Source organism: Amborella trichopoda, chromosome 9 (assembly GCF_054954075.1).
Source record: "Amborella trichopoda isolate Santa Cruz 75 chromosome 9, AtrichopodaSantaCruz75HAP2 v2.0, whole genome shotgun sequence".
Lineage (NCBI taxonomy): Eukaryota > Viridiplantae > Streptophyta > Magnoliopsida > Amborellales > Amborellaceae > Amborella > Amborella trichopoda.
Genome location: NC_142344.1, coordinates 56,629,459 through 56,653,965, shown reverse-complemented (window position 1 = coordinate 56,653,965; position 24,507 = coordinate 56,629,459). Strand labels below are relative to the sequence as shown.

Genomic DNA, 24,507 nt, shown 5'->3' with positions numbered 1-24,507 from the left:
CATAAACTGCTAGTTTGTTCGAGGGGAGCTCCTCCTTTAACTACAACTTTGGATAGCTTAAATGCAGAGTTGATCACCCGCTGGTTTCTAGTCCGATGGTTTAGGCAACTTGGCAAATTTTTTCAAAAAACAAAAAATGTAGAAGAACTTAAGAATATTGAATTTTGGCTGTTTATAACGTTACAACAAGGTTTAGGATTCTCAATAAGTATAAAAACCAGTGATTTAATAATGTTGAAACACATAAATCATGGTTTTAGGGCGAATTGGGTCGAGTCATGATCTCATGAATGACTCGGACTGGTCACCTACTGCTACAAGTTTGAACTATGAAAATTGGTTGGTGGGATTCATTTTTTAAACCATGCTTTTATCTTTGCATAATAATAATAATAAGGGAAATTATAAAAAATATTTATTAATTTTCGTCCAATTAGAAAAAAAAACTTGACTTTCATAACCTTCGTCCACACTCTTTTTCTTCAATTTTGGGTTTTTTTTTTACCAAAATAATATTCAAGGTAGTCGTATTACCGTGAAGCACCATTACAGTACTTAAAGTACTGTAAAAATTAACTCATGATATACGGCATTTTATATATCGTAAGGAGTTGAAGTATTATTACGACGCTTGAAATGCTGTAATAGTATCGCACACCTATAAACTCTACCCGAAACCCAATTGTGGCCAATAGTATTTCTTTGTATCTTCCCTTTAAAAAAGTCATTTTTAATCCTATCAATGGCCTGCAATCATATATAAAATCATACAAACATGGATGATTGGCTATAAACACACATTCAAACCTATCATGATTATAAGTTTGAAGAATCGTTAGGGTTTCAGGGTTAGTGATTCGAATCTTATGCAACTACTTGGGAAGATCCTCGTATACCTTAACATGAGAATCATCATTTATTCCTCGTGCAACCTCTTTTCCCCGCCATTCTTGTTGGCAAGATAGCATGACATCGTGATCATGTTATACATCATTAATAACATCTCCAGGTGTCAGATTGGGCATATCATTCAAGTGGTCTTTGATCTTACTTGCCACCCAGTGGCTTTGAGCAAGGGGCTGATGAACCATGCATAGTGTGTCGGCACAAGAGTGCACGTTTACAAAGTTCTTCACCCTCAAGAAGTTTATTGCATTAACCCTCCAACAACGCACTCGTCATGAATGCTCATCTGCAGCACACCTCGCCCATCTTGCTTTTTACAAATTTCATATTGAAGTATTGTGATACGGCATAATTAATAAGGTGATTATGACATGCCTGTATATCATTAAAACCCTATTGAAGTAAGACTTCATAACGGTCAATCCTGATAGGGCTTTCTATCGGATCGATGTCGTCGATATAGCACTCGATTTCTGAATCATGCTCATCTTCACTCTGAACTACTTGCTTTGGTCAGGTATTGCTGTCTAAAAAATATTAGAAGAACAAATGAGAATTATCCTAACCCGTAACATCTGCACTAAAAATATTATCAAATAAAAAAAATAAATTTCATTGCAAACTTCTTACATGGCCAATCTTGGTAGACCATTATCATGCACTGTTAGTAGTCGAGATTCAGTGTAGTCCAGCTCAATAGATCTATTTGATACATACAAAGCAATGAGAGAAGACCTTTCCATCACATTTGCAATGTCGTCAACATCGTCAATACGTACCATATTATTGTTACTTGGTAGCCATGAGTCAATATACCTAATAAACATGGTACTTGGGGCATAATTTGTTACTTTTAATAAGTGAGCCTTTATTTGGTCGAAGGATGGGATCCCCATAAAAAATGTAACCTTCAGATCCCCACCGCCATACAAAACATGTCCATCATTAGAATTCCTCTTGAAAGAACCACAAAAAACTACCAAAGTGTAAAGCGATTTTCACTATGTCATCAACTATTATTGGTGCGTGCAAGCTCAATCACTATTGGTATATCCAATTTAAAAACAAATATGAAATGAAAATTTTTTGGATCAATAACACAATAAAGTAATGAGGATGTTGTATTACATAGGGATATTAGATTGCAATACATATGCCATAATATAAATACAGATCCAAAACTTATTTACGTAATATTTTAGACAAAAAAATTACAATGGCCAACCCAACTACATCAAGTACTATAGAAGAATAACATAATATTTGCTAAAAAATAGTGTTCGCACATTCAAAGAAATATAATAAAAAGTTTGACGATTTTGATGACATACCTATAAAATGGTGTTGGTTAACTCTTAACGACCTCGTTCAGAGATTGAGAAATAGAAGGAGAGAGTAGAAAATGGATGAGAGATTAGAGAGGGAAGAGGATAATGAAGAGAGAGAGAGATGAGGCTAAAGAAGAGAGAGAGAGAGGCTAAGGAAGAGAGGTGTGGGTTTAGAGAGTGGGATGGAAAAATAGGGTTTTTAGGAGGGGTTAGAGAGAGTAGGATATGGAAATAGGGTTTTTACGGTGAAAGAAATTGTGAAAAAAAGTGAGAAAGTACAAAAACAATTACAATTGTTTTTCCACCGTATAAAACAACAGTAAAGTTATGGTACTTTAAGTACCATAATACGTTTAAACATCGTCATCTTAATGCACAACATTTAACATAGTATTACGGTAATTTTAGTGCTGCAATAATACTTCAAGTCCTTGTGGTATATAAAATGTCATATAACATGAGTTAGTTTTTATGGTACTTAAAGTACCGTAATGGTGCTTCACGGTAATACAATTACTGTGAAGGTTATTCTGGTAAAAAAAGCCCAAAATTAAAGAAAAAAACGTGAGGATAAAGTTTGTGAAAGTTAAGATTTTTCTAAATAGACAAAAATTAAGATATATTTTCAATAATTTTTCTAATAATAACTATGATGATGATGAGGATCACAATATCAAATAAACATGCGATTTAAACTCGGTTAAATGGAATTTCGAGGCTTCGCTCAAAGCTGTAAAAGTGGACAAGTTTTTCATGAGTAATTTTTCTTAGTGCAAAACTGCAAATAGAAAATTTTAAAGGCCTTACTAAATCGAACAAAATTCGATCTAGAGATAATGAGAAACAAAATTTACGACAAAGAGTAATGAACCACACAAAATCAGTGTGTAAATAGTAGGACCAATGGGTTGGACCGGCGACCCACTGGTTTTGAGTCGGATCGGCTGAACTAGCGAGTTGATTCTATAAGCTGGCTCGGTCCACTTAGCAACTTTCTTTTAAAGAAAAGCAAAATTTGTAAAATTTAAGTATTATTTTAAAACTTTTAAAAGTGGAAAGAGCATTTAGATATCTCAATATATATATATATACAAAGAGATCATTTATTTTTTGGTATAAAAAAATCATAATCATTTTTATCCATCGTATTTCAAATTGGGTGGTTGTGAGTGTGTCACCGTCTAAGTTCATAGTTCACCAAAAATTGCTCGAATTTTGTGTCGAACCCTTAAGTTGTCTACCTTAAAATCAAATGGCTAGGGGTATTTATGGTCTTTCTCATAACAAAGGTAAATGGTCTCATAGTATGTAATTCCAAAGCAATATTGTATGTCATATAATGCTCTAAACAATATCATTAAGAGGTATTGGTTTGAGTTCTAAGAAGATGGAACTAGTCGTCCACTAGTTCCAAGAAAATCGGCCAGTCCGAGTTGATGTTTCTTACAAACAACCAAATAAATAAATAAATTATATAACATCTAAAAAAAAAAGAAAGCAAAGCTAAAATTCTTATATTAAATGAAAAAAACAATTTTAAGAAATTATAAAAAATATGCCTTAATTTCTAGATTATTAAAAATAAACCCCACACTTTCTAAAACCTCATCCATACTTCTATTTTTGGATGACTAAACAAAAATAGCTTTCATAGTAGTCTTAGAACCGTGAAGCATCACAATCTATTGAAACTATGATGGTCATGGTGGGTTGTAAGTCAAATGTAGTTTTGAAGGATCACGACATTTAAAAAATTGTGCTGGTTTATTAGACAATCACGGTTCTAATTTAATCGTTATACCTTCATCATGGGGCATAAGAACCTTTATTGGTCATCACGGCTTTTTAAGCGCCGTGATGCTCTTAATAACCATCACGACTGTTTAAGTGCCATAATACCTCAAAATATTAAACCGTTGATGACCATCATGGTATTTAGTCTATTGTGATGTCTTCACGGTCTTAAGACTACCGTGCAGGCTATTTTGAATAAAAAAAATGTAAAAAATAAAAAACATGATAGGGATGGGATGGGATGAGGTTTTGAAAAGTTTGAGACTTATTTTCAATAATCCAAAAATTAAGATATACTTCTTATAATTTTCCTAACGATTTTTCAACCTAAAAGGGCAATCTAGATATTCTTGTGAACTCAGCGGGGCAGGGTAGTCAGTTCCACCGTGGTTTCAACCCCATTTCGATATTTTTCGAAGACATTATAAGGCGGTTAAATTGAGGAAGTACGGTTTCGGCTCAGTCCATTGCAGAGGCAAAAATTAGGGTTAGGGTTTTACAGTTAGCCGCACGCCATGGTTCTCAAGTAAGTTCCTTTTGCCCTCCCTTTTTTTTCATCGCAATGTTTGTGTTTTTCTCTTGTTCTTTTAGATCAACAACCAGATGTTCTCTTATAGACTTCAGGGAAAGAACTCATGATTCATATCCATGAAACCCTAGGTATTTTATTTTTCTTCCCCATTAAAGCATAGACTCTATAATTCAAGCGGCGAAATGGTGAATTTAGGGTTTATTGGCATTGAAATTTTGGTAATTTTTGTTTGTTAACGGTTTTGATGTGGTTTATGCTGGCTACTCGTGAGATCTAAGCCGTCAGTTCCTGTACAGGCAGATTGTTCATATTCCCCTGTTGTTCCCATTCAGTGTATTTAAGTTATTTTTCCTTTAGTTCTACTTGAATTCTGAGGAAGGAACTGATAATGATTTTATTGATCATTCCTTCTCACTATCATTCTCAATCAGCATATTTTGTAGAGATTGGAAATATTTTTTTTGGGATGTCTAGTGTTTACTATTTGAGAATTTTGTGGGATGGCATGTAGTTCAGCTATTTCATTTAGTCTCTTGAAGCTGCTTTTCGATTGAATCATGTGTTATGAGCAACATCATGTGTTATGAGCAACATTCTTTGGAGCAAGCCAAAATGCTCTCAGATTGAGTCTCAACTATTGATAAAGCAGTGATACTTCTGCTCTCTCGATTGATACTGTTAATATTGTATACTGAGCACCCAACTTGTGGGATGCCATCTTTAGAACTGAATACTATGTAATTTTTCTTAATTTATAGGAGGTTACCTTTACTCAAAAAAAGATAAAGCGGTCATACTTAGCCTAAATGAGAAATTGATTTAGCGTCTCTCTGCAAAAGTCAGGAATGCAAATAAAAAAAATCACCTCCTTGGCTTTCAAGACTAGGTGAGACATTTGGCTGTAAGCTTGTCCTTGTATAGGGGGATCATCATGAATTAGTTAACTGTGTGTGGTTCATGGTACTTAAAATATTTGCTTCTATTCTGATTTCAAGTCGACTAAAATATCAGCTATTACTTGGAAAGTAGCTTGGTATTGCTAATTTGCATAAGGCAGACACTCAAAACACTAGAGTCTCCCTGTTGAGTTGCAATATGCATAATTTGCACAAGGCAGACACTCAAAACACTATGCGTAATTGCATAAGGCAATTTGCACATTTGGCCATATGCATAATTTTTTTTTATGTCAGGTTGCCTTGATCCTTGTTCATGGTTAAATTTACAAAACCTTTCATTCAAAACCAAAAACAATGATTTTCATAAGGTTGGAACTTAACTCGCTGCATATCTTGAGCCTATTGATTATAATAATATTGATCGAAATATTTTTTGTATTAGTTTTTCGGATGAACAGGACTGCTTATAATAATATTTTTTGTATTAGTTTTTAGTGATATATATATATCTATATATATATATATATATATACATACACACACACACACGCACATATGTTATATCATAAATCTATTATACTTTTCATAGAAAAGTTCTCTGAGTCTTTTTTACTAACATAAGTTCCAAACTCAAAGTCGGAAAAGGTAGGTTTTTCTTGCTCAGCCTTTGTTTGGAAAAGGAATCATCGGTATCCACTCTATGCATAGGTTGTTGAACCTGATCAGAGGTTTTTCTTAAACCATCTAAAACAATCCTGTCATTAGGGGATCGTTCATAATCTGTTTGAGGAACTGATGAGGTAGAAACCCTAGAAGTTACTCTAGGAGGAGGATTAGTTCTACTTAGTCTTGTTCTTCTTGATGATGGAAACTGTATTTCAATTTCACCATCAGGGTATTCAACTATTTGTTTTGGTTCCCTATTTTCTAAAGCTCTTGGTTGAGTTGCAGAATGGAGAGACCACCTTTTGGGGAAAGTGATCTGGTTCCATGATACCATTTTATGTATCACTAGATTAAATTTCTTAATATTTGTTTGAAAAAACACGGTTTGTTCCTTTGTATCCATTTGTCTAGCATTTGGACATAAAGTATTCATAACCTTATAACAAATCTTATAAACAAAAGCAAGGTTTTGGGATCTTGGTTCCATATCAAACCCTTGGGTCCTCAAGTTTAAAGTTAAAACCCTTAAAAGATTTGGATCTGAAAGGGCCACATAAAAGTTTGGAAAACAGTTAAAATAAATAGGGCCATTGCATAAACTTGATTCAACAATCCCTAAAGAAAATCAGTAAATCATCTATACCTATTATCTCTAAGACAGAGTAGAATAGAGTTATTTAACGCCGTTCTGGTTAACGGCTTAATCGCCATTTGAACCAATCCAATACGAAGATAGTTAAATTTTTTCCTTCTGTGTTCTTCTATCATATGTTAGATAGAAGCTGGAAACTGTCTTGAGTTTCCATAACAGATATAGTTTTTTCAATTGTTTTAATTGAAAAATCACTTTTAAAATCAAAAGTTCCTTTTTTGTAAACATCATGAACTGGAACCTTGGGGATACTCCAGTTTTGAATTTGTTTTTCTATATTATCTATAATTGTTTCTTCCTTACTATTAACACGTAAAACATTAGAACTAGAACTAGTAGAAGTCGATCTGATAGATAGGGTTCTGAGAAAATTTTCCATAGGAGTAATATCACAGTTTAGATTTGAGTCAACAGGAAACAATCCCTACACTTTCACACACCTTCTTGGCTTTATAGCGATTTTTTGGTCACTGCGACTTTGGAACCTTACTATAATATCAATATTTTTGGATAATTTTCTATAGTTTACCACTATTACCAACTTGGCTCTGATACCATTTAATACAAACATACACAAAACTAATAGAAAATCGGAAGCATAAACATACACATAAGTGCTAAAATGACATAAACACATATATTATAAAACTTTAAATTGAAACTTACATATTACAACTGTAGAAGTGGGGAACAAGGCTGAACACACCACCAAATATATAGGACTTAGACAACGACAAAGATAGAGGAGTGCAAAAATCGAAGAGAGAAAGAGAGAAAAAAACACTCAAAAAGTTTACAACTCAAGTATAAACTCCAAAATAAAACTTAAGATGCATGGCTAAAGTGAGGTCGCTTCCTTATATAGACCTTTAGTTCGGATTTGAACTCGTTTTAAATCCATAAAGTTGTCGCTGGATTTGAATTGGTTTGAAATCTGCACGGTAATCTTTTCACTTGACCGAGCAGAAAGAAGTTCTATAGTGATTACTACAGCGACTTCTACAATGATTTCTCGTGAAAATCTAGATTCCTTGTTCTTTTTCCATGTGATCTTAACATGAGTCGTCGGCACACGTGTCCTGGATTGATTGGAGTTGAATCGTCCTTAATCTTGAACATTATTTTGACTGTACTTTGGTGCAAAAGGCTTAGAGTATTCTGGATCGAAGCTTTCTTCATTTTTTATTTTCTTCATCGTCGGGACACGTGTCCTGGATTGATTGGAGTTGAATCGTCCTTAATCTTGAACATTATTTTGACTGTACTATGATGCAAAAGGCTTAGAGTATTCTAGATCGAAGCTTTCTTCATTTCGATTTTCTTCATCTGGCTGAGAGATATATATATATATATATATATATATATATATATATATATATATATATATATATATATATATATATATATATATATATATGGAAGCATCTACAAAATGCGCGTATAAGTGAAGATCTACATTACTTCATCAACACCTCATCACTGTCCAAAGTTCATCACACGGTCACAGTTGTCTGGTAGTATTTGAATTTTATAATTATTGTACTAATTAAATTTATCTAAAATTTGGGGCGTGTGTACATATGACCAAGTCACAACAAAATAAAATATTCAAAAAAATAATAGACAAAATAAAATGATGAAATTACCCCTGGAACTTTATAGGGTTATTTTGCGTAATTTTTATCATTCAAATTATTTGTTTTATATTTTATTCATGTGCATCTCACTAAGGTGCACACACCTACAAAATCTCAGATCATTATCATTTGTAAAACAAATACTAGCGGACATCTGTGATCGTGTGATACACTTCGAACGGCGATAAAGCCATCGGTGAAGTACTGTAGAACTTCACCTAGAGGCGTTTTGTAGTGTTTTCCTTTATATATATATATATGATACCATAAAATGTGCCAAGATCACCCTATAGATACTGAAAACTCTTGAAAAGATCACCCTATAGATACTGAAAACTCTAATACTAAACTTATCTTAGAAATTGAAATATTAAACTATGATAAGATACTACTTGTTGTAATATGTTGACATAGTATAAGAATGCTAATATGATAAAAATAGCAGATACAATAGATATATCTATGATTATCCACGAAGTATGAGTATAATTACGAATATTTATGCTAAATACTAATTTAAATTGCATTGTAGAAAAAACATAATAATCACATATATTGATTCAGAAAAGAAATACAGGAAAAGAATACGCACTTACGGATTATTACAAATACATAAGCTGGAATATGACTGCCATTCTTGAGGGCAGTAAGAGGGTAGAGTTGATAAATTACAATCACACATGTATTAAATAATAAAGAGTAAGAAGTTACCGACTTGAGAGACGGTAGATTTACAACAGTACTAAGCTACTGTCGTAGAAAGAGTAATAGAACAGAAAGAAGATAAGAGCAAAAGAGAGTAAGAGAAGAGCAAAAGAGTATAGAAGAAGATGGAGGAGAAAAGAGCAGAGGTCTGGGCTTGATCTTCTTTGGTCTGCCTAAAGTCCTTGCAAGCCTGTTTTTTGGTAAGTGAAGGGGGTTATTTACAGCGGGCAAGAGGTAACTTGGTGTCGAAGGTATCATTTCTGATTGGTTGGTCCTTTGTTGTGTCGGTGAGAGGAGTTAAAGGCGAAGGATGGGATGTAAAGTTGAAGAGATGTTTGTCGTGACTTATTGTTGTCGAGTATGTGGTGGCTGTGTATTGATTGTCGGAGAATTGACGTGATGGAGGAATCTCTGGTACTGTGCTTGAGGCTTTGTGGCGAGCATCCGAGGGAGGTGTGACTGTAGTTGGAGTCACATCGCGAATATAATGAGGCTACGTGGCGGTTTGTTGAAGAAGGTGTTACTGTGGTTGGAGTCATGTTGCGAATATTACTGTAGTTGGGGTCATGTCGTGCATAAAGTGGAGTCATGTCGTGAATAAAGGTAAATATAAGAATCTGCTTTGCGTCGTATCATGTTTTGATGATGCTGATTGTATTGGTCGGGTCGCAGTATCGGGTCGCAATTATTGTTCGGGCCTCTGGCTGAAATCTCTTAATAATGGATTGCCAGATTGAACTGTTTCTTCTGAAGTAGTAGGTGCAGTGGTATCAGGAGCAAAGATATTGAAAAGATTTTGTTCTAATTCTTCAAGGGTAGCATTAGGGTGTTCTAGTCTCATCTTTTTCAAATAAGCTGAAAATGTAGGTAGGGTGCCTGTATTATGTGCTTGTGGTTTCAAGATATTATTTTGAGGAGGTATGCGTCTAAGGGTTAAGGGGGCAGGATCAGTACTAAAAATATTCCACCATTTAACTTTGATGGTTTTGCCAAGTTTAGGAATGTATTCATAATTATGCGTATTATTTTCAGAGATGGCATAATCCCATTTTAGGATCCAAGGTATTTGGTAGATGGCCATGAAGTAGAGATGAAAATCATCCAGTTCGGTACAAGTATTATGTTGTGCAAATTTGGTTTGAAAGGCTTGAAAAGAATCTGGTAAGATTTGTGTCTGCGATCCCCATAATAAAAACAACTGGCGGAACCAGTTTGGGAATCTTTCGTAAATAGGGAGTTTAAATTGCAAGTACCAAGAGTGAGTATTATTTAGATTCTGGCATGAGAATACCTTATGCCAGGCTTCCATGTACTGAGCATATTTATAATATTTGTATTGAAATTTTGGATTTAACAATTTTTTCCCTTGGAGAGGATTACATCCCCAATCGTCATAAGAAAGTAATTTTTTTATTTGAAATTTTGAATAAGCATATACTTTAGTAGTTCCTTGATAAAAATGAACAATCGAAACTGAACCGGTTTCCATGAGAATGGATTCGTACCATTCACGGGTTTTGACCCCGTGTGATGGATTTAAATGGTTTATAAGGTAAAGGGGGGCCAATTTGTGCATGGTTATCAGAAATGGGTATATCTGCTAGGAATGCTGTGTCTATATAGACTGACTTAGTAGTGGTAGAGGTTTGCTTATTTGGGTATGTTGTCGGAGAGAATACCGGACTTGGGGTTTGTATTGGACTTTGAGGAGTTTGAATCAAGTATTCAGGTATGTTTGTGGATCGGAGAGGTGACATAGGTGTCAGATTCAAAGAGGGATGGCTGGGCATAAGAGGCCCAAACATATTGCTTGGTACTAAGTCCATGGGTTGTTTTTCTCTTTTGTTGTTTGGAGGATTATTCGTATTGATATTCTTATTGGCAAGAAATAGTTGCAAACCGTATGGAAGTGTATCTTCTTCAGGAAGTGTGGGTAATGTACGGTCTCCCCTGCAAAAATTCACGGGTAAGGAAGTCAGGTAAAGAATTAGCAGAGCCTTGAAGATGCTCAATAGAGAAATCAAAGGCAGATAGAATGGCCTGCCAACGGGCAAATATTTGTTTGGAAACAAGGTTTTGAACATCTTTTTGCAGAATATCTTTTGCTACTTTACAATCGGTGCGAATAAGAAAGTGTTGGTTTAAAATATCAGTTTGAAATTTACAAACACAGTGAACTTATCAGTTTACCTGAGTTCCTTACCCGTGAATTTTTGCAGGGGGGACCGTACATTACCCACACTTCCTGAAGAAGATACACTTCCATACGGTTTGCAACTATTTCTTGCCAATAAGAATATCAATATGAATAATTCTCCAAACAACAAAAGAGGAAAACAACCCATGGACTTAGTACCAAGCAATATGTTTGGGCCTCTTATGCCCAGTCATCCTTCTCTGAATCTGACACCTATGTCACCTCTCCGATCCACAAACATACCTGAATACTTGATTCAAACTCCTCCTCAAAGTCCAATACAAACCCCAAGTCCGGCATTCTCTCCGGCAACATACCCAAATAAGCAAACCTCTACCACTATTAAGTCAGTCTATATAGAAACAACATTTCTAGCAGATATACCTATTTCTGAAAACCATGCACAAATTGACCCAAATAAATTGGCTCCCCTTTACCTTGTAAACCATTTAAATCCATCATACGGGGTCAAAACCCGTGCATGGTACGAATCCATTCTCATGGAAATCGGTTCAGTTTCGATTGTTCAAGGAACTACTAAAGTATATGCTTATTCAAAATTTCAAATCAAAAAATTACTTTCTTATGACGATTGGGGATGTAATCCTCTCCAAGGGAAAAAATTGTTAAATCCAGAATTTCAATACAAATATTATAAATATGCTCAGTACATGGAAGCCTGGCATAAGGTATTTTCAAACCAGAATCCAAATAATACTCACTCTTAGTACTTGCAATTTAAACTCCCTATTTACGAAAGATTCCCAAACTGGTTCCGCCACTGGTTTTTATTATGGGGATCGTAGACACAAATCTTACCAGATTCTTTTCAAGCCTTTCAAACCAAATTTGCACAACATAATACTTGTACCGAACTGGATGATTTTCATCTCTACTTCATGGCCATCTACCAAATACTTTGGATCCTAAAATGGGATTATGCCATCTCTGAAAATAATACGCATAATTATGAGTACATTCCTAAACTTGGCAAAACCATCAAAGTTAAATGGTGGGATATTTTTAGTACTGATTCTGCCTCCTTACCCTTTAGACGCATACCTCCTCAGAACAATATCTTAAACCCACAAGCACATAATACAGTCAGCCTACCTACATTTTCTGCTTATTTGAAAAAGATGAGACTAGCACACCCTAATGCTACCCTTGAAGAATTAGAACAAAATCTTCTCAATATCTTTGCTCCTGATACCACTGCACCTACTATTTCAGAAGAAACAGTTCAATCTGGCAATCCATTATTAGAAGATTTCAGCCAGAGGCCTGACCAATAATTGCGACCCGATACTGCGACCCGACCAATACAATCAGCATCAACAAAACATGATACGACGCAAAGCAGATTCTTATATTTACCTTTATTCACGACATGACTCCACTTTATGCACGACATGACCCCAACTACAGTAATATTCGCAACATGACTCCAACCACAGTAACACCTTCTTCGACAAACCGCCACGTAGCCTCATTATATTCGCGATGTGACTCCAACTACAGTCACATCTCCCTCGGATGCTCGCCACAAAGCCTCAAGCACAGTACCAAAGATTCTTCCGTCACGTCAATTCTCCGACAACCAATACACAGCCACCACATACTCGACAACAATAAGTCACGACAAACATCTCTTCAACTTTACATCCCATCCTTCGCCTTTAACTCCTCTCACCGACACAACAAAGGACCAACCAATCAGAAATGATACTTTTGACACCAAGTTATCTCTCGCCCGCTATAAATAACCCCCTTCACTTACTAGAAGACAGGCTTGCAAGGACTTCCTGAAGACCAAAGAAGATCAAGCCCAGACCTCTGCTCTTTTCTCCTCCATCTTCTTCTACTCTCTTTTGCTCTTCTCTTCTTTCTGTTCTCTTACTCTTTCTACGACAGTAGCTTAGTACTGTTGTAAATCTACCGTCTCCAAGTCGGTAACTTCTTACTCTTTATTATTTAATACATGTGTGATTGTAATTTATCAACTCTACCCTCTTACTGTCCTCACGAATGGCAGTCATTTTCCAACTTATGTATTTGTAATAATCCGTAAGTGCGTATTCTTTTTCTGTATTTCTTTTCTGAATCAATATATGTGATTATTATGTTTTTTCTACAATGCAATTTAAATTAGTATTTAGTATAAATATTCGTAATTATACTCATACTTCGTGGATAGTCATAGATATATCTATTGTATCTGCTATTTTTATCATCTTAGCATTCTTATACTATGTCAACATATTACAACAAGTAGTATCTTATCATAGTTTAATATTTCAATTTCTAAGATAAGTTCAGTATTAGAGTTTTCGAGAGTTTTCAGTATCTATAGGGTGATCTTGGCGCATTTTATGGTATCAGAGCCAACCCTGCATTAGAGCACTAAGAGTTATCACTAGTTCTTTTATCTTAAGAAACTTAAAAAATTAATCCATTAAAGAAAGTTGGTCCGAGCATTGATGTTAGAGACGCTCACATACCAAGTCAGTTGACCGTTTAGGCCAGGAGAGCCGTTGAGGTCTAGAAGACGTAAAAGGTAGTGAAAGAGGACTGTCCAGATAACACTCAACCGCAACTTAATAATGGAGAAATTTATTAAGAATCTGACAGATAAAACAACCAGTGCAACTAATAGGACTCTAAGGATAAAAAATAAAGAAGAAATTATTATTAACGATATTGAAAATCAAGTACAAAATTGGAACATACCCAAAGTTCCAATATCAGACGTTTATAAGAAAGGCACATTCGATCTAAAAATCGGATATGCTATCAAAACAGTAGAACAGACTCTATCTGTTACAAGTAATCAAGAAGATTTCCAATTATTATCTCAAAAAATATTACAAGTCCTTTAAACAAAAAACTATAAATATTTACATATAGGATTAATCCAAATAGCTGTGAAACCCTTAACTCGTCTAGGATTAAATAATTCTATCTTAGTATGCTTACGAGATACTAGGCATAACAGATTTTCTGATTCGTTACTAGGGATGGTCGAATCTAGTTTATGTAGTGGACCAATATATTTCAATTGTTTTCCAAATTATTTTGTATTTCTTACGGATCCAAATATATTAAATGTTTTATCTTTAAATCTAAAAATTCAAGGATTTAATATGATGTTAGGTTCTCAAAACGTAGCCATCATTTATCGTATTTATTATAAAGTTATGAATACGTTATGTCCAAATGTACTTCAAATAGATACCAGAGGACAAACACTATTTTTCCAAACCAATATGGAAAAATCCAATACGATTATACCAAAAACAATATCATGGTTAGATATTATCTTACCACAAACATGGTCCATCCATAATGAAAATCAACCATCACAAACATCTATCTAAAACATTCCAGATAAAATTATTGAATATACAGATGGAAATATTGAAATCCAATTCACAAATAATAGAATTTTGCAACCAATGGATAATTCATCCATCTTCGGTACTTCAAGTACTTATTCTTTCCGAAAATCAAAACCAGAACCAGCGAGAAAATCTGTTACTACTTACAATAGAATTCTTCCCATCATAACTATTCCATCAACACCAATAAAACCACAAATTGATGGACTATTAAGAACATATGATAATATCATTATCCCTCAATATAAACAGGCTCAGGAAGAACGTGATGAAGCAGAATTCATTCAAGTACTACAACTTGAAGAAAAATTGGATAAAGAATTTATCATAAATGATTATTTATCCCACGAAAATAAAAATATCTGAGAATGGTATGTAGAAACTTTTGATCCTAAATTACTATCTTTGTTTCATAAAAGATTCAACAAATGGAGAAAACAAGGAAATAAAGGAACATGTTTTTTTGATTGGTTAAAAGACATCCTACACCAAAAACAAATTCTTATTCCTGATTTTGAAATAAATACACTAGAAACCCAGTATACATTATTCAATACTACTGAAGGAAACACAATCAAAGCCATACATCCTCCTGAACAAAGTCTGAAAATACAAGGAATAGCTGATACAGTCACTACAGGATCCGCCACTATAGGATCAAACATAGAACATAATATAGGATCCTCAACCCAAATGATTGTATACGAAACAATAGCTACACCATACAAACTAAATAACGCAAATTTATCTCGTATGGAATTACTCCCACACATAATTGAACAAAACAATTATACGAATATCTATCTTCACACTATTGGACAACAAACTATTAGAATAGAAAACTTATTACATCCTCCCACCTATAAGGAAAAGAAATAATTATTCTTTAAACCTCCTCCTGAATTAAACAAAGAAAAATTTCATATAGGTGATGATAATAAAACACTAATGGATCAATTAATTTCCAAATTATCCAACTTAGAAATAAAAGGTCCCAAACCTAAAGAAAATATTGTTATACCAGACAACGATAGAGGAAAAACAAAAATCCCGGAACATGATAATATGACTCTTCAGGAAGAAATAATGTTCCAAGAAAATGGAAATATTGAATCGCCAATCGCCAACACAATAACAAATATACAAAAAGCATTTTCTGAATATCATATTTCCCCGGATATATATATATATATATATATATATATATATATATATATATATATATATATATATATATATATATATATATATATAGGGTACTGATCTCATGCAACGGTTGTATCATAGTATAATGCAACAATCTTCAAATAGCATGTTAAGACCATTTGTTTGATCCAAAATTTGAAATATACACTCTTTTTATTCTAATGAACAATCCCAAAAAAGAATATTTTGAAAACACAACCTAGAAAATAATTTTTTAGCCCAATTAATATAGGCCGTCCATTTTGATAAGATGCTTAAATCTAGGCCTCATAAGGATTATTTCTTTTCCAATTTTTTTAGATGGGTTTATTATCATTAGATGAACAATGTTGAAGAAGAAAAAAATGATTTTGAGTTTGTAAAGGCTAAGATCTTGAAATTCACTAAATGAATGGTCTAGATTTGTTATTGGAGGGGACTCATTTTGACCATATCTAAGGTCCAAATTGAACTTTTGTTTTTTGAGATTCATTATTTAGATGAAGAGAGTGTCTGTGCAAAATTTTGGGTCATACAAATACCATAAACATGGTTTTTAAGAAGTGTGGTTGCATTATACTATGATACAACCATTGCATGAAATTATTGCCTATTCTTTATGATGGTATCCTCATTCTTTGTATTTTTTTGATATATTTAGAGTATTCAGCTGTAAATGTGCTAATATACGTTTTTGGAGAATATGATGTGCACAAGTTGCAAGAACTATATGTATCGATGTTCTTTAGGTGAGGACTGTGTGTCCATCCTTATTATTTCATCCATTTAGGTGGAAAGCACTGAGACATATACTGAAACCCATTTTCTGAGTCTTTCCTTGAAACTACGTCACTTTTAAATTCTCATAGTATAAGATACCAATTATTTTGAGTCAAAAACAACTAAACCAGTTTAAACTCAGGCTGGAGCATTGAATTTGCCCCTGGTTTTGTTGCTCATTTCTTAATTGTGGGCCGATTCATTTGTTTCAAAATATTCATTTGATCTTGATTGTTCAGTGCACTGTGTTCTAAATTGCCTCTATAGAAGATCGACCAGCTCTTCCTTTATTTTGTATCCTGGTCATGTTGAAGGTATCTTGAAGGATAAGAGAAATAATCAATAGAAATATCCTTGTAGTCATCATTTACATAACTAAATCTTTGAAAAAATTGGTTACTGACTCATCCATAAAATCGTGCCATCCCTGCCTTCAGAAAAATATCTTCTGAAATGTTGGCAAAGCAAAGTTACTAATACCCACTGCATGGTGTTCAGAGAGGGACTTCTGTAAATGTTTGGAGGGTCAAATGGCTGAAATGCCCCTCCCCCTTTCTCTCATTTAAAAATGCTACTTTCTAAAAGACATTAGGCTACTCAATTTCCCAGTTGCCTCAGGACTTCTCAGGCTTCTGGAGGTTCAATTTTTCCTTTTTTAATAAATATTTTGGGTTATTTTTTTCGTTAGAGGTGTGTATGTAATCAAATAAAGAAATAAAGAAGCACGAGTTACAGAACCAGAAAACGAAGTTACCATCATCTTTGGAAATGTAAAAATACATAGAAGAGCAATTGGAAGAAGCAAAACTGTGATTTGTTGAAACCCATCCCTGCACACATTGCATATATGCAACTTCTGCTGAGAATTCAGAAGGCACATGTATAAGTTTGGGTACAGACGAAGTTTCCGGGATTTCGACGTTCATGTGACCGTTCTCCTCTGGAGTTTTCGGTTGTCAAAATGAAAATGGAAGGATGGCTTCAGTACTTGCTGCTCATAATATTGATTTAGGTTGTGGAATGATTTGCTTTTCACCTCTGTATTTCATTGGTCTATAGTTTATATTTATTTTTCTTATTGAATTTGCAGGACTGAGCTTTGCCGCTTCAGTGGTGCGAAGATATATCCTGGTCGGGGTATCAGGTTCATTCGTTCTGACTCCCAGGTAAAAATCAAGCTTCTCTCTCAGTACTCAGTATCACATAGTCAGTTTCATGGCTTTATTACATTCTTGATATTGGTATGGTTATATTTACTTCAATTTGTATGACCGATTTTCGTTTAATTCATTCTGTTGGGTGTATACAGTGATTCAAAGTAAGGGTTGCAATATCTGTTAAGTTAGGGTTTACAGCATCTGTTCCTGATGATGGACAATGGAAATAAGAATGTCCTAGTGGACCCAATTATGAGTTATTCTCAACTGTTCATCTTCAGGAGTTGTAGTACGCTGTGCCATTTATTTTCGATTTGATTGGGGTACATAATTTTCTCGGTTTTATTGCTTGTCAAATGACACGTACCTCTCTTTTAAATGCAGGTCTTTTTGTTTGCCAATTCGAAATGTAAGAGGTATTTCCATAACAGACTGAAGCCATCCAAGCTCACCTGGACTGCAATGTACAGGAAGCAGCATAAGAAGGTACATTTTCTGCTTTACTCATTTTGTTTTCTATGACGTTTGTTTCTACTCCATGTGTGATTCTCGCCCTATTTCTGTTTTAGGACATTCATGCAGAAACTGTGAAAAAGAGGAGGCGTACCACCAAGAAGCCCTACTCTAGGTCTATTGTTGGTGCCACACTTGAGGTGATTCAAAAGAAGAGAACTGAGAAAGCTGAAGTCCGTGATGCTGCTAGGGAAGCGGCTCTTCGGTATGAATTTACCCATTTCTCTCTCTCTCTCTCTCTCTATATATATATATATATATATATATATATATATATATATATATATATATTTATTTATTTATTTATATATCTCTATCTATTTTTCAAAACGAGTTGAAAAATTTGAATCCCCGAGCAGCATTCACATCTTATGCCTTGAGAGCTTCATTACGTAGGTTATTATATCGTAGTTCAACTGTTGTTTTTTTTTGTTGACAATGGAACTTGAGACGCGGGGCTATGAAAACCTAGCCTCTACCGTCTTGACCCAAGCTTGTTTTTGACAAGTAGTTCGACTGTTGTTTTGCAGTGAGATCAAGGAAAGGATAAAGAAAACAAAGGATGAGAAGAAAGCAAAAAAAGCAGAGCTCATGTCCAAGTCACAGAAGACCCAAGTGAAGGGTAGCATGGCCAAGGCCCCTACCCCAAAGGGTCCAAAGCTTGGTGGAGGCGGTGGCAAGCGATGAGCGATTCATTAAGGTGCACCCTGAGTGAGTGAAACATGAAGTTCAGGAAAGGAACTGTTTTTTTCTTGGTCATGGAAATACTGATTATTAGGATTCATTATTGCTGTTTTCTGTGCATTTTCTTTGTAGCTATGAGATGTTTGCCTTCCGGTTTCTGGTGACGACTGCCTGAAATGGATTTGGATTTTAAATTTTGGATTAGCTTAGAGAAAACAATGATGTACTACTCTTTTGTTTCCATCTCAGTGTCCTTGATGTTACTTGTATTACTTTGTATGACTCTGTCTGAGGTAGGGAGGGAGAGAGAGGCAATGCAAGGTGAAGGCGTATTTGTGTCCCGCCGCAGGAAAAAGTTTACATTAAGGTGTCAACATAAAAGCAGTGATTAACGGATTGGTGACTTGGATTGGGCACTCCAAAAATTGGTCCGGATCGGTGAATCGTTGGATCGAATCATTGTTTTATTGTGCCGAAAACACAGTAATTGACGAAAAAATATTTGAAAAAATAGTGAACTAACCAAAAATCAGTTCGGATCGGTGATTTAGCGGTATGGATTGTCATTTTATTGTGCGGAACTGTTGGTTCTTTTTTAGACTGGGCCGTTTGATTGATATAATACGAAGAATTGGAATGGGGTGGACGATTTTTGGGTCGCACTGTGCGATTCAGTGTTTTTGAATTGATCCTCGCAGCTTCTTAATGTATATCGCTTTTTGATGTATATCATTTTTTGAACTTTAAATTTCATAATTATCATAATTAGAGGTAATAAGGGATGGAAATAGATCTAAGGCGCCTGGATCGGTTTTGCATTTTCCGATACGGTCTGGAGGCATGCCCCTTTATTTTTTTAAGGTGGACTCCTTGTACAAACTGGCCCCGAATAATTAGATCAGTTTTAGTAATTTGTTATTGAAAATTAAAAACCATGTATCTAAGTAGGAGAGACGCTCATAATACGAAAGGGTGATGGTCAGCACAAAGTCGTGGCCCGAAACGTTGTTTGTTTCGACCTTGAAATTATGGGTCCAAGAAAGAAAAAGGATAATGGTTTGATGGGGGCTGCAACCTTATCAAAATAATTAAAGCCTCAGTTCATATCACATCGAAAGTTGTCTAAGTGTTTGAAAATCTTTTAAATAAATAATTTCAGCTTGAACATTATGGTTGTGAAAAAAAAAAGTAGGATTTTAAATTTTAAATAACAAATTATTAAGATTGTCCATTTTGTCTTAAAAATAAATGTTCACAGATTTGTACTAGTTTTTTAGTTTCAAATTTTATTGTTAGTGTTCAAAATTGATTTTAGAGATTTTCGATGCTGAAATTGCTTTGGGGATGCGGATTAGAAGTATGGCCTTATTTTCTTTTCATAGCTATATGAATTGCATCCTTAAGTCTTTGCCATGCCAATTCAATGAACGTCCAAAGAAAGCGTGAACCCCTTCCCCGAAACTTCTCTCTCTATTAGCTCATTGGGTTTATCAAAATCTCTTGTACCCCTCAAATTTAAAATTTTAGGACTGTTAGCCATCTAATTATGTTTGTTTTTGGGGTTTTTTTTTTTTCAAATTTGATCTGTTTATTTAACAAATTTGATCTTTTTATTTTACAAATTTTCCCTTCTCTTTCTCTTATGTTGCCTAAAACCAATCTTACTTCCTTGGATCCCACTCTATAAATTTAGACATGAAAAAAAAAAAAAAAATATTATGACCTATTTTACAATTATATCAAATATCGTTTAAACTTGACAAATGATTAATCAAGATATTTGTTGCTATTGTTAACAGTTATTATTATTTATTTATTAAGAAACTTTTTCAAAATGCTTATACGAGATGAAATATTTAACAATTAATATATTATTGTTCTTATTATTATAATTATTAATTAATTATAATCATTATAAATTATTATCATCAATAAATTTATATGACTAATGTATGGGTTAGGCATTTTGTAAAACAAAAAGATCAAATTTGTAAAAATAATAAAGAAAAATATAATTAGGAGGTTAATGAAACTTGAGGGGGTGAAAGAGATTTTAGTTAACCCAGGGGTTAATAGGAATGGAAATACCAAAGAAGAGGGTTAGAGGCCATTTTTCCAAAAAAAAAAAAAAGAAAAAATTGATATTAAGTGCTTAGACACTTGTATCTAGTTTATCTGATGGAGTGAATGAACAATGTGGTCCCTCTTGAGCATAAATCATTAGTTTTATAAGGATTTCGACTGACAAGCTTAAGGTGTGAATTTTTTAAACAAGCCCATATTATATGTTTGTTTTTCAGGTATGGCGCACCTTTTTTATGAATTTGACTAATATGCTTTCTATGTGAAGAACTCAAAGTGTACACACTCATCTATATAATAGCTGTAAATTATATAAAGGTTGTATACTTGTAGAACATGTAGATATAAAAATGAGAAAACTCTGAAGTTTTTTAGATTAGAATATGAGAGGAGATTGAATAACAAAAATGTACATATAAAAATGAGAAAACTCTCAAGCTTTTTAGATTAGGATATGGGAGGAGTTTGAATAACAAAATGTAAAATATTTTAAATTATTATTATATTGTGATTTATTCAAATTATGTTATGTATTTATTTTTATATTTCTCTATAAACGTTAAATAGGTAATATGTTCTAAATTAAAAAACCTAATAATTATGGTTAGTAGTGGTGTGGGTTAAGTGTGTTGGACATTTTTATTGGTGCATCACTTGGGTTAATAACTAAACCAATGGTTAAAATGCAAAAAAAAATGAATTCAAAAGATGCTTAAATAAAAATCTGGCTTAATAATTGTGGTAAATAGTGGTGTGGGTTAAGTATTTTGGACATTTTTTTTGGGGCATTACTGGGGTTGCTAACTAAACTAATTATTAAAATGCAAAAAAAAAATGAATTCCAAATATGCCTAAATAAAAATCTGGTAGCTTCCACTCTTGTTATTTGGCAAACATAATAAACTAATTTAGTATATATAATAGGGTTGTAACTACAAACTTTATATTTTACACACTTAGTATATATAATCCGCATATACTTTTTCAAAAACTTCATAATCGAGAAAAAATTTAGTTTGTAATTTTTGGGTTTTAATCCACTTAGAATAGTGAAAAAATGTTTCTAAGTTTTTTTTTTTGGGGGTGGAATGTTGGTCGCATAATGCTGGCACCACTAAAATCTGTATATGTGGGTTGTGCACCGCACATCAAGGCATCTTTATCTTTTGTACATGGAGGTCATAATCATTACTTATTAAAAAAAAAAAGTTGTAATCACTTTCACTCATTAGATGTCAAATTCAATGGCTTGAGGTGAGTCACGAAGTTCGAGAAATATTTTTTTTGGAGTTTTATGTATGGCACTCGTACAATTACCCATTTTATAATTTATAAAACAAAAGTAATTGTGACCTCCATATATAAAAGATAAATAATTACTTTGTAGTGTTGATCTCATTGTAAGCAAACGCTAATGGTTATCCAGCCGCACTTAGTAACACTCTTTGATCTTGAAAAGAATCAATATTTTATGATAGAAAGAAATAATGGCTTCAACCCTCATGAAAGAGAGGAACGGACACTGCATACTGAATCAACACCAATATGGACAAAATACCCAATACAATCTCATTCTCTGCAGCTTGCTTAGGTTACATGATTTTATAGGGGTTGTGCCTCTTTCTTTGCTTAACTAGAGACCTAGGTAATATCAAACGGGAAAGGGTTCTATATTTCCAGTACAGCATAGAAGATTTATGCTTCCTTTACCATCCAACCGTCCAATTTTGATCAAGAGAGATACTCACCGTTGATCTTAGATCTGACATCTCAAAATATTTTATTTGTATTTTTTTTATACAAATTGTATGAATATGAAATTTGGTACGTGTCATCTTGTCATTGGGGCGCACCTATAAAAAATATTGAAAATAATTTTCGATAAAATATAATGACCAAAATACCCCTTGAATCTTTCAGGGGTATTTTGGTTATTGTATTTTATTGAAAACATTTTTTTATATATTTTTCACTACTGCGAGTTTAATAGAGGATTGGACGTACAAAATTTGGTGTCAAAATAGTTTAAAATAAAATAGTATAGAGACATGACATTGTGATTGGGGCAATCTTAGCTTTTCATTTAGAATGGACGGTTGGATAAGAGGAAGTATATAAGTTTTATGTTGTAGGGAGAAGCAAAGAAAGCTTGTATATATCAAACCATCCTTTTTTAGAAGGGTGTGGTTTGTACAAGGCCAGGGTTCTAAACAATAGGGTGCATCTTCAAATAGTGTTGAAATATGTTGTTTTAATATTAAAAACATTTATGATAAGCCTGAAATTTTATTTTCAACTTTTACAAATAGAACAAGTTGAGCTCCATACACATGAAAGATTCACTCTTTTGTTTTAACGGACCTAATGAAATGATGGTTCCAACATCCATTTTTGATTAGTTAAAGCTCCCAACTCAGAATTGGCAAATCCAAAGGTTCTTCCTGTTGGATGCACGTCAATTGGAATGCTTAATAAATCTATTGGAATTGGCTCAATGGAATTTTTTTATTTAAACCCATTTGAATACTGCATAAAAAGAGCTATATCTATTAGATTAAATATCTAAGTCTCTAATTATAATATTTAAAGTTTAAAAATAGTACAGATCAAGCAGATCTATGAATCTTAAAAATTGACAGTCTAGATAATATATTACAAGATGCACTATTTCCAATACTTGAAATTTATTTTTTCTCATGTCCATACAACTTGAGGTTGAGATGATCGAATTGAAGGGTTTTCTGCATCGACACGATTGTCTCTAATGAATTTTTGAGACCCAGGTCTTTATATGTCATCCTATCGTCACCTCTTGCAAAACGTTAAACAACTCAAGCCATTAAACACCACAATAAAAATACATTTGACCGTTCTCACATTTAGGTAGCTCTAATAAGCAAATCTCACATTTTGCATAACTCTACTAAGTTACTCAGTCAAACCCCGAATTACATAGGGGACTTCCCACAAACTTTCATTCCAAGCCAAGTTCGGGCCAGTTTCTAGTCAAATGTTAAACCTGCAAAAGCCCAAAATATTCTCAAGCCAAGCCCGGGCTAGCAATGGTGCCCTGCTGTGCCTCATCTTGTTGAACTGTTTACTGTGAATTTCATTAGATAAGGACCAGAGCTCCGGAATTACAAATCCCAGGAAGAGGCAGGGGAATACGAGAAGTGCTCCCTACTTCAAGAGACGATGCATCACAAACATCCTAACATAACCAGGAACTCAAACTTTGAAATCCAACTCCACCCACAACCTAAGACCCCAAATCATCCCCGCCCATAATGTGATCGCTGAAGGAAGGGTGCTGAATGGGTTTCCATCGAGTTGTTTGGCTTTGGTGTCGGTCTCCATGAATGCCCGGCCGCGCCGCATCATCATGAATTCAG

The 24,507-nt window shown here is 34.0% G+C and overlaps 1 protein-coding gene across 1 annotated transcript; it reads left to right on the top strand.

The window, feature by feature from the left end:
* The first annotated feature begins 4,471 nt into the window (after nucleotides 1–4,471).
* LOC18447716 (large ribosomal subunit protein eL24) lies at nucleotides 4,472–19,302 on the top strand. The gene is made up of 5 exons (XM_011630049.3): nucleotides 4,472–4,554; nucleotides 17,770–17,845; nucleotides 18,221–18,322; nucleotides 18,406–18,554; nucleotides 18,880–19,302. Exons 1-5 carry the CDS (start codon nucleotides 4,544–4,546, stop codon nucleotides 19,034–19,036), a joined length of 495 nt encoding a protein of 164 aa, XP_011628351.1. The 5' UTR covers nucleotides 4,472–4,543; the 3' UTR covers nucleotides 19,037–19,302.
* The last annotated feature ends 5,205 nt before the right edge of the window (nucleotides 19,303–24,507 follow it).

Bases quoted from the DNA above. Each gene is read 5' to 3' on its own strand.
- LOC18447716 (XM_011630049.3), top strand. The intron at 17,846-18,220 runs GTAAAAATCAAG...TTTTAAATGCAG, and splicing joins TCATTCGTTCTGACTCCCAG to GTCTTTTTGTTTGCCAATTC. The intron at 18,555-18,879 runs GTATGAATTTAC...GTTGTTTTGCAG, and splicing joins GCTAGGGAAGCGGCTCTTCG to TGAGATCAAGGAAAGGATAA.